Below are 16,585 nucleotides of genomic sequence, written 5' to 3'. Positions count from 1 at the left end.
ACCTAGAGGGGTGGGATAGGGAGGGTGGGAGGGAGACGCAAGAGGGAGGGGATATGGAGATATATGTATACATTTAGCTGATTCACTTTGTTGTACAGCAGAAACTAACACACCATTGTAAAGCAATTATACTCCAATAAGGATGTGAAAAAAAAAGAAAAATATCAATACCGTTGTTGTTCTCTGTGATAAAACTACCTAAAAAGTTCTTAAATACAGCAACTTACTAAAATTCTGTTACTTCAGAAAACACTCAAATATATTGTTCTGCATGATATAATGGTTTAAAAAATCATAGTACCAATTATAAATGATTTTTGTTTTTGACATGAATTTATAGGGGTGAAATGCTCAAATGCATATATAATTTTCACTTAAGAAATTAAGGTAGCAAATTAGAACATTTTTATTTGGAGGAAAAATTTATGCTCTCATAAAATATATGGGTCCTGAGCTGCACAGTCACAAGCTAAATCATAACTGACATGCGTTACTAATAAAGTGTATAGGCTTGCTGGGGAATATTTTCTTTTACTATTTGTCTAAGGGCCTAATTTTGCCATAAAGCTTCTTAATTGGCAACTACAGTAAGATACGGAGAAAGACAAGTAGAGAACCGTGGTGAGAATGTAACGAACGCATGGTCAAGCCGACAAAGCAAATGAAGCAAACTGAATACCATACCTGCTTATTTTTGTCAGTGGTACAACACAGTTTCTTGAGGGAGACAAAATGCCTAATTTTCCTAATAACATAAATAATCAGTTATTAGTGAGTCAGATATGAGATGATTCAACAAATTAGCAAATGAAAACATCAACAGAATCTTCTTCAAGTAAAACTCCAGGGTCCATTCTAGGGCAGATTTTAAATTCTGACAAAACACAGTCTGTAAAAGATGCATTTTTTTTCACACACAGCCCACACATGCCCTCAGAAACTGGGCTTCCCTTTTAATCATAGCTGGCTCAGAAACACTTCCCTAATGGGTACTTCATTTTCTAACCAACTCCTGAGGCCTGTCTCCTAGATAGCATCAGTGACAGGATGAAATGCTACTCTAGACTTTAAAGTAAAATGGGATTTAATTCTGCTGACACTAATACTTTTTAGCTTATATAGAAGGCAAAGCCTCATTTGGACAATGACCAAAGTTCGTGGTTGTTGTTTTTACATTTAATATTCCACATTCTTTCACAGCCCGGTCATCATAAATGATGGCATTTTTCAGGCACAGAAAAATCCTCTTATTTTAAGATCATGGACAGAATCCCAAAACAGCCTGTGGTCTTGCTCATTACCACAAGGACACCAGGAAAAGACAACAGGTGCCTTAGTCCTGCACAAAGATCAGCTCAAGGTAGATCTTCTACTGAGTGAAGCTAGAATTACAGAGGACTATGTTAGATTTTATAGTAATGAATCTCTTCTCTCTGTGTCTCTGCTTCTGTCTCTCTGTCTCTGTCTGTCTTCCTCTTTGGTTCAGTTTTCTCTGGAGGACTCTGAAGAGTCCTGGTCATTCTGTAGTGAGCATCACTAAATTGGAAGAGGTAAAATTTCCCTACTTTTAGTTAAGAATTTCCTTTGATAGCTCACTGGGGGAAAAAATAACACTGTCTCTGGGCTCTAGAACTTCTTGCTCTTATCTGTCAAATCAGAAAGATCAGAAAAACTCATTCTGACAGAAACAACCAAACAATAACTCGGTCTCCTCCACCTTGTTACCTAATAATTCTGGTCACACAAACACAGTGAATCTTAGCTTGAGAAGACGGTCTAAGGATGATGCTTGGAAACAATAATGTGATGGCCATCGTGGCCTCAGAGCTCTGACCGCTGGTGGAAATGGCCATGCGGAAGCCTGTGCACTCAGGAGGGATTTGGGGGCCTCTCTCTGTGCGCTCGAAACCCCTGGTCAGGGCTACCAGTGTCCCCACCATGCGGAGTGAAGCAAAGTGGCAGGAAACATGAGACAGTGGATTCTGAACGGAGGGGGGAACAGTTTTGAAACTAACAAATAAGTAAAATTGGAGCGGAAACAACCTACAGACACTTTGCTGACTACAGAACGTTTTCTAACCACACAATAAGAGTCACAGACAGGGCTTTCTTTTTCTGGTTATTCGCACCACAACTGCTCCTTTTCTTTTTCCAAACCGTCACCCAACAGCGTGTGTCCCTAGTAAACCTGTACTATGAAGCTGGCTGGTTGACCTTCAGGCTTGTTTACAAAGGCTCCTCAGTGATGTACTGTTAGGGGGTCCTGTTTGGCTCCATAAACCTTCTCACAAAATGTAACTGGGAGAAGGAAATGGAATTGAGCATTTTCCTTCTCTCTCTGCAAATGAACAGGTTCCTCTGGTAACCTGAGATTCACATGGAATCAGATATCTCAGCTTCTGGTCAGACACCTTTTTCTCCTAACCATGACCCCCAGGGTTCTCTCTTCCTTGTGGAACAAGCCCCGAGGACTGGAGAGAATCATCACAGAGCCGGTGCCTCAAGGAGAGAAGCTCGGCTCCCTGGTGGGGCTGAGGCAGCGAACCCTGCTGTTCCGTGGTCTTTGTGATGACAGGGAAAGGCCTAGAAACTGAGCTCCTTGCGGCGTGGGGACAATGGACCTACAGACAATCAGGCGGAAGTGGACAGTTGGGGTGATGCTTCATAAAGCCCACAAGCAGAAGAAGACCTTGTGTTGTTTTGGGGCTGCTGCCGGCCACATGGAGGTGTCCTCGGCAGGTACTATGTACAGGCCCAATCCTACTGTATTTGTGTGTCTAACACACTTGCATTTCCATATACAAACCCAACGCCCACAGGGGCCCCTCAAAACAAGAGTTGAAGAGTTGGCGCTCACCCTCCTTGGCCAATCACTGGAGTGATCTTCACATGCTGTTGGATGCTGTCGCCGGATTTCCGTCTGGCATAGTAAACCCCCTGCCACTCCTACATAAAGAGAGCTCTTAAAATCCTTCTGTCCAGGCATTCGGTGGCTCCTACAGAGGGTCTCATCAAGTTCAGCCATGAAGTTCCCGCATGCTTTTGTAACATTCCACAAAATACCGCTCCATAGTTGCACTCACCGCAACGGTGACTACGTGAGGCTCATCGTCACAGTGCACAGAGCCCACCAGAGCAATGAGCCCACAACCAGGGGCTGCCCCTCCCGGTTCTGGGACACTTGAGCAGTGGCTGCTATTCCTGCTCTCAGCCCTGTGGGTGTAGGGGCACGAGGTTCTTCTGAGGTCTTTCTCGGGATCTTTACAACAACCTGTGGGCTTGATATTATCACCCTTCATTTGAAGATAGGTAAACCGAGGCTCAGAGATGCTGACTAATGTGCCCACGTGAGAAAGTGAAAAATGTGGTTATAAATTTATCTCTTAACTTTCCTTGAAGCCCATCATCCTTCTACTATCCTATCAGGCCTCCAGCCAAGCCTTCTCTGGCTTAATCTGGCTCCTGGCAGTTTCCATGGATGAGACAAAGGGGAGTGTGAAGACTTGCTGTGGCCAGACCCTGAGGAACCAGCTAGGATAAAGAGCCCGGTGACCTCAAGGGGGGAGCCTGGGGCACCTCCACTATTTCTGGGAGGAAGTGGTTGAATTAGACCTGAGATCCTTTGCAGCCTTTTCTTGCCCACACACTCACACAGGATGGCTAACTGGTATGCATGTTGGGGTCACTAGATGTGTGGCAGTACTCTTCAGGCAGATTTTTTGGAGGACTTGACAATGTCCTGTTTCCTTTTCAGTCTCACTGCCCCAATGTTCTTTTCTTTTACTAATTGTGGCCATGATACATAAGCCAAACATTTTATTTCTATACAATGGTCCCCCATGAAATAAATACAATGCTTATCTAACTACTTCACATCAGAGAAAGCATCTGAATGATTAAAAGAAAATGCCCAGGCAGTTCCAGTGATGAGACCAATGCTCCTCTGGAAAGGAAGGCTTGTGGAGAGATGCCTACTGCACCTGCACCACCGCCTTCATCTGCTGGGATGCAGTGGGGGTCGCTGGGCAAACTGAACTGTGATGGGTAAAGAGAGCAGAAAAAGGAAAACTGACCAAAAAACTGGGCCTGTAAGACATGTAAATACTGATATTAAATGCTCTTAGTCCCCCAAACACTGGATAAACTAAAAAATATAGAACAGCTCTCCTCAGAGATAGGTATGAAATTCCAGCCATGACAGGTGAGATTCATTCATGGGAAGGAAGAAATTTCCTTACACAAGATCACCAGATTCTATGCCATCAGGATAAGCACCAGGTTCGCTTGCTATCCAAAATTAACTCAAAAGTTAACTCATCTTGCAAACATAAAGGATTTTTCACTTAATTGGAACGTTATTAAAGAAGCCAACGTTAAAGATGTGACATAAAAACTCACAGAAGAAAAAATGCATTGGGGAAGGGTTTGTGGACTGCTTTGGTTTCACCCACCTTGCCCTTCTTTTTTTTTTTTTTTTTTCCTCACCTTGCCCTTCTTGATGCAGGTGTTGATGGTGTCAAGAAGGTCCGCCCGGTTCTTGTCACTTTTGGGCAGCTCGGCGAGTTCTTTCCCCAGGAGCTCACCTTTGTGGTAGCCCATCATCCTTTCGAAGGCTGGGTTGACATACTGTGAACGGGAAGTGGTTCAAGGTCAGGGCAGGGTGCTGTGTGCCTCGCATGAACGCTTGTTGGGACACAGAGGAAATGTGCCCTGGGCGAGCGCTCTCCAATCGGGGTGCTGACCCGTCCCCCCAGCCCCAAATGCCCCCAGAATATGTGCTTCCCTCCTGAGCAGCAATGCGTTCATTCAACTGCCATCCCAGCACCCCGGGCCCTCTGGGAAATGGGAAGAAATTCTTCAGCAGAAAAAGAGCAAGAAGCTTTTATCTGCTAGTGCCAGCCTCCAATGGGCCTTATTCATCATCTACCATCCATGAAATAAGAAAAAACTCATAAAAAAAGAACAAATAAAAATTAACTAGAACTCCATTCAACAGATTGTGGCTTCTATTAGTCACGTCTCTACAAAGAAGCAATTCGATCTCTCGCGTCTAGATATTATTAAGAGATAATTGCCACTGTCTATTAACCAGTGCTCTAGCTTGGGGCCGCTTCTGGTCTAACTGAAGAATAAATTAAGTTAAAAGCCTTGGGCAGGTGGCGTAGTGGTTGAGAGTCCACCTGCCGATACAGGGGACACGGGTTCGTGCCCCGGTCTGGGAAGATCCCACATGCCGCGGAGCGGCTGGACCCGTGAGCCATGGCCGCTGAGCCTGCGCATCTGGAGCCTGTGCTCCGCAACAGGAGAGGCCACAACAGTGAGAGGCCTGTGTACCGCAAAAAAAAAAAAAAAAATCCTTGGGCAGAAGGCAGCAGCCCTTTCAGCGCTGGCGTGAGGTGAGGCACCATCCCCCATCCCCCATCCGCCCCCCCCCCCCAGCTTGGTACATGCTGGGACCAGCAGACTCAGAGGTTTCTTTCCAAAATTCTGCCCAGGGCCCTGGAGTTTAGAGCTATCACCTTGGCTGGTTCCTGGCTGCTATCCCCACCCTCCAATTTCTTCTCAAAGAACAGAGTCACCAGATGAGCAGCTGAGTGGAGGGGACAAGTGACGAAGAATGTGGGGAAAACATGAGTGCACTGTATCTAGGTCACAGATTTCCTTGGGCATAACTGATACCCATATGCTGTCTCAGAAACGGTCTTGCAAACTGTAATCACTCGTGACCTCCACGGAGATGACAGGAGTGAGGAACTGAGTGATGCAGGGACATTTGGGGAGCTGCTCTCTGGCGAACACAGCTTCTGCTAGTACAATTACCCCGGGAAGTGGGCGAGTCGGGAGGTTGCTCTGGGGCCCTTGGCACCAGGCCTTATGGGGGTTGCTGAAGAGGAGGGGGCGGTGACATTGTCTTCACTGATCTCCTACCACTTCACGTGGTGGTCACCATCCTCCCTGGGCTGGGCGGCAGGACCTCTGCTCACCAGGTCAGCCCCACAGCGCCCCGGCCCAGCCCTGCATGCAGCTGAGCAGTGCGTGCTTGTCTCCCACGTCTGGGCATCTGCCCAGCTGCTCGCTGCTTAGAAAGCCTTTCCCCACCTCCTGGTCACGTCAACTCCAATTTTTCCCTCCCCTCCTCCAGCAAGCTGTCCTTGAGCCCCTGCCCAGTGTGGGTTTGTGCCACTCCTACAACTCCCACTCTCTCCTGTGCAGGCTTCTGGTGACTTATTACACTGAATCTATATTTCTCTCTCTCTCTCTCCCCCAGTAGACATGAAAATCCTCAAGGGCAAAGGCTACTTTGGATTTATCTTTGGATACTCAGGGCTGTTTAGTAAATATCTGAGGAATGGATAATATTTGAGACTGTATTGTTTTCCTTATTTGTTGGCTAAATTCTCATACATTTTCACATGTGTTTATTCTGCTTTTGCTACTAGGTTGCAAATATGGGTAGAAATCATAGCTCTACTTTCATGCCAGGTGACCTCACAATGCAGCAGATACTCTAGGACATGGGTTATGGAGCCAAGGCACCCAAGTTCAAATCCTGGCTCTGCCCATTACTAGCTATATGACTTGTGGGCAGGTTGCTTACCTTCCCTGGTCCTCAATTTCCTCATGTGTAAAATAGCTATGACAGTAGTACCTGGTTCATAGAATTGTTTTAACAAACAAATGAGTATGTATAAATGTATAAAATGTTTAGTACTAGGACTTCCCTGGTGGCACAGTGGTTAAGAATCCACCTGCCAGGAGACCATCAAGATGGCAGAAGAGTAAGACGTGGAGATCACCTTCCTCCCCACAAATACATCAGAAATATCTACATGTGGAACAACTCCTACAGAACATCTACTGAATGCTGGCAGAAGACCTCAGAGCTCCTCAAAGGCAAGAAACTCCCCACGTACCTGGGTAAGGAAATAGAAAAAATTAAAAACAGAGACAAAAGAATAGGGACGGGACATGCACCAGTGGGAGGAAGCTGTGAAGGAAAGGTTTCCACACACTAGGAAGCCCCTTCACTGGCGTAGACAGGGAGTGGCGGGGGAGAAGCTTCGGAGCCACAGAGGGGAGCACAGCAACAGGGGTGCTGAGGGCAAAGCGGAGAGATTCCCGCACAGAGGACCGGTGCCGACCAGCACTCACCAGCCCGAGAGGCTTGTCTGCTCACCTGCTGGAGCGGGCGGGGGGCTGGGAGCTGAGGCTTTTAAGTTTCATTAGATCCCATTTGTTTATTTTTGTTTTTATTTCCATTACTCTAGGAGGTGGATCAAAAAAGATCTTGCTGTGATTCATGTCAAAGAGTGTTCTTCCTATGTTTTCCTCTAAGAGTTTTATAGTGTCCGGTCTTACATTTAGGTCTCGAATCCATTTTGAGTTTATTTTTGTGTATGGTGTTAGGGAGTGTTCTAACTGCATTCTTTTACATGTAGCTGTCCAGTTTTCCCAGCACCACTTATTGAAGAGACTGTCTTTTCTCCATTGTATATCCTTGCCTACTTTCTCATACATTAGTTGACCATAGGTGTGTGGGTTTATCTCTGGGCTTTCTATCTTGTTCCACTGATCTAAGTTTCTGTTTTTGCGCCAGTACCATATTGTCTTGAATACTGTAGCTCTGTAGTATACTCTGAAGTCAGGGAATCTGATTCCTCCAGCTCCATTTTTTTCCCTCCAGACTGCTTTGGCTATTCGGGGTCTTCTGTGTCTCCATACAAATTTTAAGGCTTTTTGTTCTAGTTCCATAAAAAATGCCATTGGTAATTTGATAGGGATTGCATTGAATCTGTAGATTGCTTTGGGTAGTATAGTCATTTTCACAATATTGATTCTTCCAATCCAAGAACATGGTATATCTCTCCATCTGTTGGTATCATCTTTAGTTTCTTTCATCAGTGTCTTATAGTTTTCTGCATACAGGTCTTTTGTCTCCCTAGGTAGGTTTATTCCTAGGTATTTTATTCTTTTTGTTGCAATGGTAAATGGGAGTGTTTCCTTAATTTCTCTTCCAGATTTTTCATCATTAGTGTATAGGAATGCAAGAGATTTCTGTGCATTAATTTTGTACCCTGCAACTTTACCAAATTCATTGATTAGCTCTAGTAGTTTTCTGGTGGCATTTTAAGGATTCTCTATGTAGAGTATCATGTCATCTGCAAACAGTGACAGTTTTACTTCTTCTTTTCCAATTTCTATTCCTTTTATTTCTTTTTCTTCTCTGATTGCCATGGCTAGGACTTCTAAAACTATGTTGAATAACAGTGGTGAGAGTGGACATCCTTGTCTTATTCCTGATCTTCGGGAAATGCTTTCAGTTTTTCACCATTGAGAATGATGTTTGCTGTGGGTTTGTTGTATATGGGCTTTATTATGTTGAGGTAGGTTCCCTCTATGCCCACTTTCTGGAGAGTTTTTATCATAAATGGGTGCTGAATTTTCTCAAAAGGCTTTTCTGCATCGATTGAGATGATTATACGGTTTTTATTCTTCAATTTGTTAACAGGGTTTATCACATTGATTCATTTGCGTATATTGAAGAATCCTTGCATCCGTGGGATAAATCCCACTTGATCATGGTGTATGATCCTTTTCATTTGCTGTTGAATTCTGTTTGCCAGTATTTTGTTGAGGATTTTTGCATCTATATTCATCAGTGATATTGGTCTGTAATTTTCTTTTTTTGCAGTATCTTTGTCTGGTTTGGGTATCAACGTGATGGTGGCCTCATAGAATGAGTTTGGGAGTGCTTCGTCCTCTGCAATTTTTTGGAACAGTTTGAGAAGGATGGGTGTTAGCTCTTCTCTAAATGTTTGATAGAATCTACCTGTAAAGCCATCTGGTGATGGACTTTTGTTTGTTGGAAGATTTTTAATCACAGTTTCAATTTCATTACTTGTGATTGGTCTGTTCATATTTTCTATTTCTTCTTGGTTCAGTCTTGGAAGTTTACACCTTTCTAAGAATTTGTCCGTTTATTCCACCTTGTCCATTTTATTGGCATAGATTTGCTTGTAGTACTCTCTTAGGATGCTTTGTATTTCTGCAGTGTCTGTTGTAACTTCTCCTTTTTCATTTCTAATTTTATTGATTTGAGTCCTCTCCCTCATTTTCTTGATGAGTCTGGCTAATGGTTTATCAATTTTATCTTCTAAAAGAACCAGATTTTGGTTTTATTCATCTTTGCTATTGTTTTCTTTGTTTCTATTTCTTTTATTTCTGCTCTGATCTTTATGATTTCTTTCCTTCTGCTAACTTTGGGTTTTGTTTGTTCTTCTTTCTCTAGATCCTTTAGGTGTAAGGTTAGATTGTTTATTTGAGATTTTTCTTGTTTCTTGAGGTAGGATTGTATTGCTATAAACTTCCCTCTTAGAACTGCCTTTGCTGCATCCCACAGGTTTTGGATTGTCATGTTTTCATTGTCATTTGTTTCTAGGTGTTTTTTGATTTCCTCTTTGATTTCCTCAGTAATCTCTTGGTTATTTAGTAATGTATTGTTTAGCCTCCATGTGTTTCTGTTTTTTATGTTTTTTCCCCTGTAATTCATTTCTAATCTCATAGCATTGTGGTCAGAAAAGATGCTTGATATGATTTCAATTTTCTTAAATTTACTGAGGCTTGATTTGTGACCCAAGATGTGATCTATCCTGGAGAATGTTCCATGTGCACTTGAGAAGAAAGTGTATACTGCTGTTTTTGGATGGAATGTCCTATAAATATCAATTAAATCTATAGTGTCATTTAAAGCTTGTGTTTCCTTATTTATTTTCATTTTGGAAGATCTGTCCATTGGTGTCAGTCAGGTGTTAAAGCCCCCCACTATTATTGTGTTACTGTCGATTTCCTCTTTTATAGCTGTTAGCAGTTGCCTTATGTATTGAGGTGCTCCTATGTTGGGTGCATATATATTTATAATTGTTATATCTTCTTCTTCGATTGATCCCTTGATCATTTTGTAGTGTCCTTCATTGTTTTCATTATAGTTTTCAACTATAATCTCTTCAAGTATTTTCTCAGGTCCTTTCTCTCTCTCTTCTCCTTCTGGGACCCCCATAATGTGAATGTTGTTGCATTTAATGTTGTCCCAGAGGTCTCTTAGGCTGTCTTCATTTCTTTTCATTCTTTTTTCTTTAGTCTATTCTGTAGCAGGGAATTCTACCATTCTGTCTTCCAGCTCACCTATCCATTCTTCTGCCTCAGTTATTCTGCTATTGATTCCTTCTAGTGTAGTTTTAATTTCAGTTATTGTATTGTTCATCTCTGTTTTTTTGTTCTTTAATTCTTCTAGGTCTTTGTTAAATGTTTCTTGCATCTTCTCGATCTTTGCCTCCATTCTTTTCCCGAGGTCCTGGTTCATCTTTACTATCATTATTCTGAATTCTTTTTCTGGAAGGTTGCCTATCTCCACTTCATTTTGTTGTTTTTCTGAGGTTTTATCTTGTTCCTTCATCTGATACATAGCCCTCTGCCTTTTCATCTTGTCTTTCTGTGAATGTGGTTTTTGTTCCACAGGCTGCAGGACTGTAGTTCTTCTTGCTTCTGCTGTCTTCCCTCTGGTGAATAAGGCTCTCTAAGAGGCTTGTGTAAGTTTCCTGATGGGAGGGACAGACTGTTGCTCTGGTGGGAAGAGCTCAGTAAAGCTTTAATCCGCTTGACTGGTGATGGGTGGGGCTGGGTTCCCTCCCTGTTGGTTGCTTGGCCTGAGGCAACCCAACACTGGAGCCTACCTGGGCTCTTTGGTGGGGCTAATGACAGACTCTGGGAGGGCTCACACCAAGGAGTACTTCCCAGAGCTTCTGCTGCCTGTGTCCTTGTCCCCACGGTGAGCCACAGCCACCCCCGCCTCTGCAGGAGACCCTCCAACACTAGCAGGTAGGTCTGCTACAGTCTCCCCTGGGGTCACTGCTCCTTCCCTTGGGTCCCGATGTGCACACTACTTTGTGTGTGCCCTCCAAGAGTGGAGTCTCTGTTTCCCCCAGTCCTTTCGAAGTTCTGCAATCAACTCCCACTAGGCTTCAAAGTCTGATTCTCTATGAATTCCTTCTTCCGTTGTTGGCCCCCCAGGTTGGGAAGCCTGACGTGGGGCTCAGAACCTTCACTCTAGTGGGTGAACTGCTGTGGTATAAGTGTGCTCCAGTCTGTGAGTCACCCACCCAGCAGTTATGGGATTTGATTTTGCTGTGATTGCACCCCTCCTACCATTTCATTGTGGCTTCTCCTTTGTCTCTGGATGTGGGGTATCTTTTTTGGTGAGTTCCAGTGTCTTCCTGTCGATGACTGTCCAGCAGCTAGTTGTGATTCTGGTGTTCTCATAAGATGGAGTGAGAGCACGTCCTTCTACTCTGCCATCTTCTGTTTCATTTATTTCTAATTTGATCTTTATGATTTGTTTCCTTCTGCTAACTTTGGGTTTTTTCTTCCTCTTTCTCCAATTGCTTTAGGTGTAAGGTTAGCTTGTTTATTTGAGTTCCTCCTCTCTTTGGGAGAAACAATATATATGTTTTTTTCCTTTTGATCTTTTTGTGAGTGTGTATGTGTTTGTTTCTGTGTGTGATTTTGTCTGTATAGCTTTGCTTTTAACATTTGTCCTAGGGCTCTGTCTGTCCATTTTTTCTTTTTTTAGTACAGCTTTTAGCGCTTGTTATCATTGGTGGATTTGTTTTTTTGGTTTGGTTGCTCTCTTTGTTCCTTTTTTTTAATTACTTAAAATTTTTTTTTATTTTTAAAAATAATTTTAATAACTTTATTTATTTGTTTATTTATTTATTTATCCCTTTTATTCTGAGCCGTCTGGATGCCAGGGTCTTGGTGCTCCAGCCGGGTGTCAGGCCTGTGCCTTGAAGGTGGGAGAGCTGAGTTCAGGACACTGGTCCACCAGAGACCTCCCAGATCCATGTAATATCAAATGGAGAAAATCTCCCAGAGATCTCCATGTCAACGCTAAGACCCAGATCCACTCAACAACCAGCAAGCTACAGTGCTGGACACCCTATGCCAAACAACTAGCAAGACAGGAAAACAACCCCACCCACTAGCAGAAAGGCTGTCTAAAATCATAATAAGTTCACAGACACTCCAAAACACACCACCGGATGCGGACCTGCCCACCAGAAAGACAAGATCCAGCCTCATCCACCAGAACACAGGCACTTGTTCCCTCCACCAGGAAGCCTACACAACCCACTAAACCAAACTTACTCACTGGGGGCAGACAGCAAAAACAACGGGAACTACAAACCTACAGCCTGTGAAATGGAGACCCCAAACACAGTATGTTAAGCAAAATGAGAAGACAGAGAAATATGCAGCAGATGAAGTAGAAAGGTAAAAACCTACCAGAACAAACAAATGAAGAGGAAACAGGCAGTCTACCTGAAAAAGAATTCAGAGTAATAATTGTAAAGATGATCCAAAATCTTGGAAATAGAATGGAGAAAATACAAGAAACATTTAACAAGGACCCAGAAGAACTAAAGAGCAAACAAACGATGATGAACAACACAATAAATGAAATTAAAAATTCTCTAGAAAGAAAAATAGCAGAATAACTGGGGCAGAAGAACAGATAAGTGACCTAGAGGATAAAACAGTGGAAATAACTACCACAGAGCAGAATAAAGAAAAAAGAATGAAAAGAATTGAGGACAGTATCAGAGACCTCTGGGACAACATTAAAAGCACCAACATTTGAATTATAGCAGTCTCAGAAGAAGAAGAGAGAAAGAAAGGGACTGAGAAAATATTTGAAGAGATTATAGGTGAAAACTTCCCTAATATGGGAAAGGAAATAGTTAATCAAGTCCAGGAAGCGCAGAGAATCCCATACAGGATAAATCCAAGGAGAAATATGGCAAGACACACATTATTCAAACTATCAGAAATTACATACAAAGAAAAAATATTAAAAGCAACAAGGGAAAAACAACAAATAACATACAAGGGAATCATCATAAGGTTAACAGCTGATCTTTCAGCAGAAACTCTGCAAGCCAGAAGGGAGTGACAGGACATATTTAAAGTGACAAAAGGGAAAAACTTACAACCAAGATTACTCTACCCAGCAAGGATCTCATTCAGATTAGACAGAGAAATTAAAAGGTTTAGAGATAAGCAAAAACTAAGAGAATTCAGCACCACCAAACCAGCTTTACAGCAAATGCTAAAGGAAGTTCTCTGGGCAGGAAACACAAGAAAAGGAAAAGACCTACACAAACAAACCCAGGACTTCCCTGGTGGTGCAGTGGTTGAGAGTCTGCCTACCAATGCAGGGGATGCAGGTTTGTGCTCCGGTCCGGGAGGATCCCACATGCCACGGAGCGGCTGGGCCCATGAGCTGTGGCCGATGGGCCTGCGCGTCCAGAGCCTGTGCTCCACAACGGGAGAGGCTGCGGCAGTGAGAGGCCTGCGTACCGCAAAAAAAAAAAAAAAAAAAAAAAAACCCAAACAATTATGAAAATGGTAATAGGAACACAGATATCGATAATTACCTTAAATGTAAATGGATTAAATGCTCCAACCAAAAGGCACACACTGGCTGAATGGATACAAAAACAAGACCCGTATATATGCTGTCTACAAGAGACCCACTTCAGACATATGGACACATACAGACTGAAAGTGAGGGAATGGAAAAAGATAGTCCATGCAAATGGAAATGAAAAGAAAGCTGGAGTAGCAATTCTCATAACAGACAAAATAGAATTTAAAACAAAGACATTACAAGAGACAAAGAAGGACATTACATAATGATTGAGTGATCAATCCAAGATTAAGATATAATAATTGTAAATATTTATGCACCCAACAGAGGAGCACCTCAATACATAAGTCAAATGCTAAAAGCCATAAAGGGGGAAATCGACAGTAACACAATCATAGTAGGGGACTTTAATACCCCACTTTCACCAATGGACAGATCACCCAAAAGGAAAATAAATAAGGAAAAACAAGCTTTAAGTGATACATTAAACAAGATGGACTTAATGACATTTATAGGACATTCCATCCAAAAACAGTAGAATACACTTTCTTCTCAAATGCTCATGGAACTTTCTCCAGAATAGACCATATCCTGGGTCACAAATCAAGCCTTGGTAAATTTAAGAAAATTGAAAACATATCAAGTATCTTTTCCAACCACAACGCTATGAGACTATATATCAATTACAGGAAAAAATCTGTAAAAAAATAGAAACACATGGAGGCTAAATAATACACTACTTGATAACCAAGAGATCACTGAAGAAATCAAAGAGGAAACCAAAAAATACCTAGAAACAAATGACAACAAAAACACAACGACCCAAAACCTATGGGATGCAGCAAAAGCAGTTCTAAGAGGGAAGTTTATAACAATACATCCTACCCTAAGAAACAAGAAACATCTCAAATAAACAACCTAAACTTACACCTAAAGTAACTGGAGAAAGAAGAACAAAAAAACCCCAAAGTTAGCAGAAGGAAAGAAATCATAAAGATTGGATCAGAAATAAATGAAAAAGAAATGAAGGAAGCAATAGAAAAGATCAATAAAACTAAAAGCTGGTTCTTTGAGAAAATAAACAAAATTGATAAACCATTAACCAGACTCATCAATAAAAAAGGGAGAAGACTCAAATCAATAGAATTAGAAATGAAAAAGGAAGTAACAACTGACACTGCAGAAATACAAAGGATCATAACAGATTACTGCAAGCAACTATATGCCAATAAAATGGACAACGTGGAAGAAATTGACAAATTCTTAGGAAAGCACAATCTTTCGAGACTGAACCAGGAAGATATAGAAAATATAAACAGACCAATCACAAGCACTGAAATTCAGACTGCGATAAAAAAAAAAGTTCCAACAAACAAAACCCCAGGACCAGATGGCTTCACAGGCAAATTCTAGCAAATATTTAGAGAAGACTAACACCTATCCTTCTCAAACTCTTCCAAAGTATAGCAGAGGGAGGAACACTCCCAAACTCATTCAACGAGGCCGCCATCACCCTGATACCAAAACCAGACAAAGATGTCACAAAGAAAGAAAACTACAGGCCAATATCACTGATGAACACAGATGCAAAAATCCTCAACAAAATATTAGCAAACAGAATCCAACAGCACATTAAAAGGATCATACACCATGATCAAGTGGGGTTTATCACAGGAATGCAAGGATTCTTCAATATACACAAATCAATCAATGTGATACACCATATTAACAAACTGAAGGAGAAAAACCATATGATCATCTCAATAGATGCAGAGAAAGCTTTTGACAAAATTCAACACCCATTTATGATAAAAACCATCCAGAAAGTAGGCATAGAGGGAACTTACCTCAACATAATAAAGCTCATATATGACAAACCCACAGCCAACATTTTCCTCAATGGTGAAAAACTGAAACCATTTCCACTAAGATCAGGAACAAGACAAAGTTGCCCACTCTCACCACTATAATTCAACAGTGTTTTGGAAGTGTTAGCCACAGCAATCAGAGAGGAAAAAGAAATAAAAGGAACCCGAATCAGAAAAGAAGAAGTAAAGCTGTCACTGCTTGCAGATGACATGATACTATATATAGAGACTCTAAAAGATGCTACCAGAAAACTACTAGATCTAATCAATGAATTTGTAAAGTAGCAGCGTACAAAATTAATGCACAGAAATCTCTTGAATTCCTCTACACTAATGATGAAAAATCTGAAAGAGAAATTAAGGAAACACTCCCATTTACCACTGCAACTAAAAGAATAAAATATCTTGGAATAAACCTACCAAAGAAGACAAAAGACCTGTATGCAGGAAACTATAAGACACTGATGAAAGAAATTAAAGATGATACAAACAGATGGAGAGATATTCCATGTTCTTGGACTGGAAGAATCAACATTTTGAAAATGACTATACTACCCAAAGCAATCTACAGATTCAATGCAATTCCTATCAAACTACCAATGGCATTTTTCACAGTACTAGAACAAAAAATTTCACAATTTGTATGGAAACACAAAAGACCCTGAATAGCCAAAGCAATCTTGAGAAAGAAAAACGGAGCTGGAGGAATCAGGCTCCCGGACTTCAGACAACACTACAGAGCTACAGTAATTAAGACAGTATGGTATTGGCACAAAAACAGAAATACAGATCAATGGAACAGGATAGAAAGCCCAGACATAAACCCACGCACATATGGTCACCTTATTTTTGATAAAGATGGGAAGAATATACAATGGAGAAAAGACAGCCTCTTCAATAAGTGGTGCTGGGAAAACTGGACAGCTACATGTAAAAGAAGGAAATTAGAACACTCCCTAACACCATACACAAAAATAAACTCAAAATGGATTAAAGACCTAAATGTAAGGCAAGACACCATCACACTCTTAGAGGAAAACATAGGCAGAACACTCTATGACATAAATCACAGCAAGATCCTTTTTGACCTACCTCCTAGAGAAATGGAAATAAAAACAAAAATTTTAAAATGGGACCTAATGAAACTTAAAAGCTTTTTAGAGCAAAGGAAACCATAAACAAGATGAAAAGACAACCCTCAGGATGGGAGAAAATATTTGCAAACGAAGGAACT

General features: G+C 41.6%; 1 protein-coding gene across 9 annotated transcripts in view; it reads right to left on the bottom strand.

Annotated features, from left to right (window-relative positions):
- Positions 1-16,585, bottom strand: part of PDE8B (phosphodiesterase 8B) — a 258,917-nt gene that overhangs the window by 95,795 nt on the left and 146,537 nt on the right. For 4 of the 9 annotated variants that reach the window (XM_060093065.1, XM_060093072.1, XM_060093066.1 and 1 more), the window contains 3 exons: positions 4,486-4,626; positions 2,858-2,946; positions 685-745 (listed from right to left, as the gene is read on the bottom strand). The exons of 2 other annotated variants lie outside the window; for them this stretch is intronic. In XM_060093065.1, coding sequence (XP_059949048.1) covers positions 685-745; positions 2,858-2,946; positions 4,486-4,626 — 291 coding nt within the window. The remainder of the gene's footprint in view (positions 1-684; positions 746-2,857; positions 2,947-4,485; positions 4,627-16,585) is intronic. 3 more of the 9 variants (XM_060093067.1, XM_060093069.1, XM_060093071.1) reach the window with 3 other exon arrangements.

The sequence above is a fragment of the Mesoplodon densirostris genome, chromosome 3, assembly GCF_025265405.1.
Source record: "Mesoplodon densirostris isolate mMesDen1 chromosome 3, mMesDen1 primary haplotype, whole genome shotgun sequence".
NCBI classification, from domain to species: domain Eukaryota; kingdom Metazoa; phylum Chordata; class Mammalia; order Artiodactyla; family Ziphiidae; genus Mesoplodon; species Mesoplodon densirostris.
Note: the sequence above shows the minus strand (reverse complement) of the source record. Positions and strands in the feature narration are given on the sequence as shown.